A 7,500-nucleotide genomic window follows, 5' to 3' on the forward strand; every position below is an offset into this window, starting at 1 on the left:
ATAAGACTATAATGATAAGCCTTACAATTATTTTCAAGAATAATAAGTATTGTTAAGACTTCACAGTCTTAAATAACTCTCTTGGAAAATTACAAGATGACATGCACTTTGTTTGGGGTGAGGAGATTAATATTTTTTATTAATGAAAGTAAAAGGCAATGATGAAAACCGACCGAGCTAGATCTCTCTGTGCACCACTAGCTGAAGAGTGTGGAAGGGATGGGAAAGAATATGGATTACTGCAGCTGCAGGTCTATTGAAATAAAACACAGGTCACATTCCATAGGTGAGTGTACATGTCACCGTGCTGCAGACAAATAAACAACACCAAAAGTGTCTGCTAGCGCTAATCACTCAACAAAAATGTTGTTTCAGGTCTCGGGGAAACTTTTGGCTTAGTTGTTGATTATTGGAGCAGTGACCTCTAGTGTTGACCTGTATTTAACAGACCCGCCTTCATTGCAGCTGTCACACGAGTCAACAGAACCACATACAACTGCTAAACCACATCAATAATCTATGAACCCTGTTGCACAATTATATAATTTGTAACACAATCTGACATGGTGAAAACATTGAACAACAGTAACAATACTCGTGTCAGGGTATTACCATTGTGAGACGCCAAAATGAACCAAAACGTAAAGGTACGTACGAAATAAAATCACTTAATTACCGTTACGTCTTTCAAACACCATTATATCCTTCTATATTATAGAACGATCGCTATGCCAGAGGTCGTGAAAAGCCAACGTAGTTTTAATTGGAATCGAAACCTGATGTAGATCATCGTACAACGTGAAAAAACGGTGAATTATTTTTGACTGTTATGCTTGTTAATTTGCAGCTGCTTCTTACGGAACAGCTACAATCTTGAAAATGATTTAAACACGAATTCTGTTCTTCTTCTGGCTCTCCTTACTAGCCGCCATCTTTCTTTCGGCATTAAACCAAGCAGAGTTCATATGAGAAAAGCACCAATCAGCGATCTTTTTAGTTCATTGTGTGCCAGGGTCTTCTCAAGACCCGCCGCCATATTGAAAGCCGAGAAGACCCTGGGAACGAGGTTGATTTCCCCACGTACTTTAACCTCTCGCCAGGCCGCTCGTACATTTGTTCAAATTTTAATAATCGGTTGAGTTTCTAGTTTACCTCTACGAAGTTTAGAGAGATCGGCGGTTGTTATCCAAAAGATATTGTCCCTTATCTGGTTCCTTCTCGTGTAAATGTTCGCTGCTAGTGGAAGATGAACCGGACTCTGTTTTTCTCGTTTGTTAAAGCTGCCCATGGTTTGTTAAGCTCGAGATGTGGACTACGTTTACGTTGTTTTTTCCACAAGAAAATATCAAAAATGACTTTTTTTTCGTTCCAATGGTCTTGAGAAAACACTTCCTAAAGGTGTTGTTGTGGTTTAAACCGAAAGGAGCGACTGCATGAAGTTCATATAATGGCGAGAGTGACGAGACTAAGTCGGATCGTGTGCAAATGATGACTTCGCAAACCAATTTGTGAGTAATAATTTACAATTTTGTTTTTCCGCTTAGCGTTCGTCTAGCGTTATAGCTCCATCATGATTGTAATTTCACGTTAAGAAATGCTTTAATATCGTCCATTTATCTTTGTACGCTGCTCTCTTTTGATGTGAAAATAAACTGGATTCGTCTTAAGTTCGATTTTAAGGTCATTTATATTCCCTTTTCTGGTGAATGTCTAAGTTATTGTACTTTTTAGCGGTCACAACTCAACGATCCTTGCGTTCAAGTAGTTACCAAGTTATGGATTTGCAATTAATTTGAGTTTAAAATCAAAATCAAAATCCATGTTAGTTAAAATAATGTTAACTTTTGGAAGAACAGAAGTGTAGGTACAGATGTATATAGATCTCTATAGATTCAGGTTCGTGACTGTTTTCCAAATCTTTTTTTTTTCAGACTGTTGTTTCCTGGAAGCAATAATGATGTAATTTTGGTTTTAGGGGACTGTCATGTGTTATTGGATCAAGGAATCTGTTTTGAGTCAAGTATGGTTGACAGTGGATAGTTTTTCCTGAAAAGGCTGAAAGGAAGCTTTATTGCCTTGGACTTTTTTTGGTTACACCCCACATGTTTGTTCTTTTCTTAGATGGCAAAATTTATTAATATATTATGTGATTTGGAGCTGCAGCTAGAAACAGTGTCCCATGCTTAAGGTATCATTGGGTTTGATGGCAGTAAAATAATTTTGGTAAAAAATATGTTTAGAGTTTTTATCATAACTTCACATCTTGGTCCTGATGGACTTCAAACATGCTTTACCATTTTGCACAAGGAACTTGTCAATCAACCGTTACCTTTTGGTGTATTTGCAATAAGATCTTTGGATAGCAATTGATTTATTTTTCTTATCCCTTATGTGTAGATATCCTATTTCTGTCACATAGTTAGTTTTAAGCTTTTAGTTCCTGTAGTGTATCTTTATTATAGTTAGCACATGACCCCACAAGCATGTATTATTGCTTTAATATTGATTGTGTTTGAATAAAGGATATTGTTGTCTTGTCTTGTAGATAAGGCAAAACAGCCTCAGTTGTATTTTGCATTATTATTTTTGAGTGTTACGTTTAAAGGGCAAACCATTAAAGAGTGCACATAGTTTGCAGGAGTCCAGGAAAATTATTCCAAATATTCATTAATTTTAAGTTCCTGAGGCAGGTAAATCTTGAAGAGTTTACGTAACGATATTTGGAATATACAACACTTCTATTTGGGAATGTTTAAGTCCACAGAATTTATTTTCTTTATGTTGAGAAGTACTGTAAGAGCTGTCAGGTAACTCAGATGGAAATTTGACAGACCTTAGCTGTAATTCAAATTATTAGTACAGTTTTGGTCGTTAGTGGAACATAATATTTTATTGGGACATTTTTTAGTGAGTGATTAACCCATTAACTCCTGGGGATTCCCCATTGACAAGTAAAATTGTCTGGTGTTAGACAGAGTAAAATGCTAAGTATGGCCGGTTTAGGGGTGAAAGGGTTAAAGTGCTATTGTTAGTTTGACTTTCTTTTTCTTCGTTTGAACCAAAACAAGTGATTAATCATCACCTCCACCATGGTTTGCTTTGCGTTGCTTTGGCTTTTAGAACAAAGTATCAAAGTTGAAGCTGGTGGCTCGAGGAGTAAACTATAAAGACTATAATGGTATTTGAGTATTATTGTAGAACAAATTTGCCTACCTATATCATTAAAATCATTAAATCAATGGAATCCAAACATGAGGATGCAGTTTGCTCAGGAGGGGTTTTCCCTATAAAAATGGCAGGCACTTATTGGAATTTTTTTAAAAACAACCCTTAAAGGTAACAGAACCTTGTTTTGTGGACGTAGGCTAAAGAAATCTGACCTCTTAGAGGAACCAGTTCTAAAGTGACAAATGACTGGCAAATAACTTTTACTTATGAATTATTCATAAGTAAAAGTTATTTGCTTGTGTACCAAATTGTCTTACAGTTCCAGTCATTTTTCAGATTGATAGCCTTAAATGTACTGCAGCAACTCTGTCAGCTGTTTGGTCTTAGCATCATAAGCAGTACAAATCCACATTTTTTTCTCCAAAACGGAACAAAAAGAACCCCTGTCATTTTCGTAAGGGAGCCCCCCTTGGGGCAGTTTGTTTACTTTACGACCATTGTTTAATACTATCCAGGGACTAAATCAAGAATGGAAATAGATTACAGTTTGAAAAAATATGCCACTTTTTTTTACTTCTTACACTTACTGCATTCAACTTTAATTTATTCATCCTTGCAAATGGTAGGAATGATTAGTATTCTTTAAAGCAATTGCTAAAAATTCATTGAACCTAATGATGAAATATTTTTTCCATATGGAAAGGTAACAGGAGTTATTTCTGAGAAAGTCTTCTCCAGAAAACTCCAACATGGGATTACGCCCCTTTCAAATGTAGCTTTGTATGCTTTTGCTCGATGACTTTGAACAATTATTACAGAAATATGAAGTTATGGAGATTTTTAAAAGTTAAATCTAATGGAAGGGGATTTAAATTATTGAAACCACTGTGTTGCAACCAGAGTCCACAAAGAGAGGTTAAATAATTTATTGCACAGGAAGTATTTAGTAGGCCAGCATGAAATTTGTTTTGGATAATAGCAGTGAATCACCTTCAACAAGTTTTCTAAACTTTGAAGATACCTAATTTTATATCCTCCTGCTGTTTTATTGCTGCTGGAAGATAAAACCAATTCTTGATTAATTATTTTTGTTGTCACATTAACCCACTACAATGTGTTGAAAGCGTATTATTAGCTGTAGTAATATTTTGTTACAGTAAAATCCCCCCTTCTAGTGAGCTGGATTTCTGAATCAAATTTTCAACTTGGAATACCGGTATTGTTGTTTTGGCTATTCAGACCTAATCTATGTTTACTTCTATAATTTGGAGGAAAGCAAACGATTGGCATTTGCTTGAAATGACTACAGCAAAATATAATTGCAACTAAAAGGTTTCCTTCTAGTGTACCCAATATGAGGTGCTTATATGGCATGTTATGTATGACATTGGTGCTAAATTCACTTTAAAATTTATCTTCGAACGACTGAACTACATTTCTACATTTTCAGGGACGTCATGCATTTCTTTTTTTTCCTCCGTCTTAATAAATTTGCCTCCATGGACCACTTGAATGGCCATTTTAACAACTTAATTTTGAAGAAAAATGCAAAAATCTTAACATTTTCTGCTAGATGCGGGCCCCCGCGGAAACAGTGTGCAAATATTTAGTCGAAAGAGAAACCATTTGGAAATTTAGTGATATATTTTTTGCTCCACTTTTTAAAAGATAAACGCATGAATTGAAATCAAGATGGTACTCCATTAGCTGGTAAGCTCCCACAAACAAATTTCCACTCAAACACTGTCACAGCAACCTGGACTCGCGTCGACCTTGAAATTGTTAAAGAAATTTCCCTCGTAGCACTGTTGGCTAAAAAGTACGGTGGCCCACAACTAAAATGAGAATCTCGCTGGCATAAAAACGCGCTATGCAGTCAAAACATTCGTCCGTTTTACTGGCCTGAAAAAGGCCCTTTTTTATTATGGACGGAGATCGGATAAACACCCGATGGCAGCCATGTTTTTCGCCAGTGAACAGTAAGTCAGTGGTTACCGTCTTGCGCACGCGTCCTTAAAAAGCAACCTTAGCCAATCAGCGGTTTTTGAGACCTGTCGACTCGAGCGTATTTTTGTTTCGAACCAAACGCGGCTCAAACCTTCTTATGTATGCTAATTTTTCTTCATTCACTTTCTAAAAACGAGCTAAAACCGGGGCTTTGATTCTTACTTTTCATTTAATAATAACATGAGAGCCGCCTGTCACACGTTAGAGGTGACGATCATGACGCTCTGCTCATAACATTGTCTCAATGTGCCCAGTCCAATTCATTCGATGCGTCTCTCCTGCGCTGTTTCCTTGACTTTGGAAAGTGGAAACTGAAATGTATGCTGGTTTCAAACCAAGTGTGGTTCAAACCTGCTCTATCTATGCTTATTTATAGGCTTTGATTTATCAGTTTTCAATTCAGTTTTCAATTCAATTTAATTTGAAATACTGCACGATTAAGTTTCCTTGAAGCAAGTACAAAATGGATGGAAGCAAGTTCATCGAAGTGTTTGGACACATCGTCTTTAGTTTTACACGTAGTGTATCCGAACAATACAGCCCAAAGGACACTCAATATAGTCAAGAAACCTTAGAATACAGCCTTTTGCAGAATACAGGCCGAGAATGGTACGCTCAACCAGTGGACGAGATTATTTATCAGGAATACAGCGACAAAGAGGTGACGGTGGATGATTTTTTACCAGCCTCATGTACAGTTAAGGCGGTCTTTTTAGACGCTTGTTCCCCCGGAGACATCCCAGAACAAGACAAAAATCACGAAGCGGATATCGATCGAGCAATGTCCTGGAAGCAGCTGAGACCATCTGCTTTGCGAACAGTGTGTAAGTCAACGGTCGTCGGTGCATCGATTTCGCTTCTCTCAGCCACCGCTGTTGGTATGTTTTTCACAATAGTCTCTTATCTTAGCTATAAAACGTACCTCAACTGTCACTTTAAACTAAAGAACTCAATTTCGCTAAAGTTACAATGGATGCAGGTGATTTGTAATATCATCTCTTTCTTCTTTTTATATATTTGGGTTTTCCAACTTGCGCTAGTTCTTTTCCGTCCATATCAATTGTCGGGAGTGAAGAAAAAACTCTTTTTATGTTGCATGTTTATGTATTTCTTGGACTCACTGTACCGAGTGACTTTACAAGCTCTGGGATCCAGTAAATCGTTCCCGATCTTCGACAACAAACAAGTCATCCCTGCTAACATTCTCTTTCTCATGAGTATTTTTGGCCACAACTACTTGTTAGCAAATCATCTCTGCCTTCATTCAAAGCGACAAAAACACGCTGCTTTCATGCTTTTTTCAGCCATTTATTGTTTACCTTTTATAGCAGTTATTGTGCTTTCTTTATTTCTGTATCCTGCGTATAACAAACAAAACGAAAAAGGCAAATTGATCATCGCTCTATTTTCTCCGCTCATTGGGGTGGTCTTCAAGACAACATCTCGTATTTGTGTTCAGAGACTTTGGAGAATAACACACCCAGCTTATTCTTACGTTATGATGGTGCCATTGTATAGTGCCTCAGCGATCATATTCCGGGTTATGCAAGTGGATCTCGGCAACTTAAAAGCCATTGCCTATCTTGGAATAATTCACGGCGTTGCCGAAGTCATAGAACGAAGCACAGTTGTTGTAATCGATCACATATGCCAACAAATCTTGAAACGAGCCTCAGCTCCTTGGGGGCGTCACCGAACTCCGCGTACCGAGAGAATAGCAGCGGATATCGCTATTATGAGCATGCTCTATGAGTCAGCAGCAATTGTCTCCGTAAATGGATTTTTTCATTTGTACCAATTTATTTACATGAAGAACATCGCCTTCTGGTTATTGTTGGTATCTTTTACGAAGTTGACTGCAGTGCCATTAGTGATCGAGTGGCTTTTCACAAGTTTGTCCTTGGCGATTGAAACGCGATTCCAGAATTTGGCCGTCATGGCAGTTTGGAGAAAGGACTGGAAAAGACACATTCTAGTTGCTGTGATGAACCTTTTACCATTGGCTGTTTGGACAAGCCAAAGTCTTTTTAGTGTCGTTCAGGCACGATTTGAGGCTAATTTGGATCAAGCTTCTTGCAAAATGCCATTTTCTTAAAATAGTACTTGTATTATGATGGAGATGGTTAATTTTAAGACCCTTTAAATGAAGAGAGATGTGTATTTATTGATATTGGCAGGAACATACATATGTACTTTGAAAAAACACAAGTGTTACCACGATTGATTCTAGTTCAATGCCCTTGGTTTAAAGAGTTTTCTGTAGCACTTCTGCGAACTATGGCCATTGCTATCAATTGTGACCAGAAAATTGCAGCTACTATCAGA

General features: G+C 37.4%; 2 protein-coding genes across 2 annotated transcripts in view; both read left to right on the forward strand.

The window, feature by feature from the left end:
* Positions 1–5,604: 5,604 nt before the first annotated feature.
* Positions 5,605–7,270, forward strand: LOC137973713 (uncharacterized). Its single transcript, XM_068820585.1, has one exon. It carries the CDS (start codon positions 5,639–5,641, stop codon positions 7,268–7,270), a length of 1,632 nt encoding a protein of 543 aa, XP_068676686.1. The 5' UTR covers positions 5,605–5,638.
* Positions 5,926–7,500, forward strand: part of LOC137973711 (cellulase/esterase CelE-like) — a 10,602-nt gene continuing 9,027 nt past the window's right edge. The window contains exon 1 of the mRNA XM_068820584.1: positions 5,926–6,053. The gene's annotated coding sequence lies outside the window, so the exon portion shown is untranslated. The remainder of the gene's footprint in view (positions 6,054–7,500) is intronic.

This window comes from Montipora foliosa, chromosome 10 (genome assembly GCF_036669935.1).
Source record: "Montipora foliosa isolate CH-2021 chromosome 10, ASM3666993v2, whole genome shotgun sequence".
NCBI lineage: Eukaryota > Metazoa > Cnidaria > Anthozoa > Scleractinia > Acroporidae > Montipora > Montipora foliosa.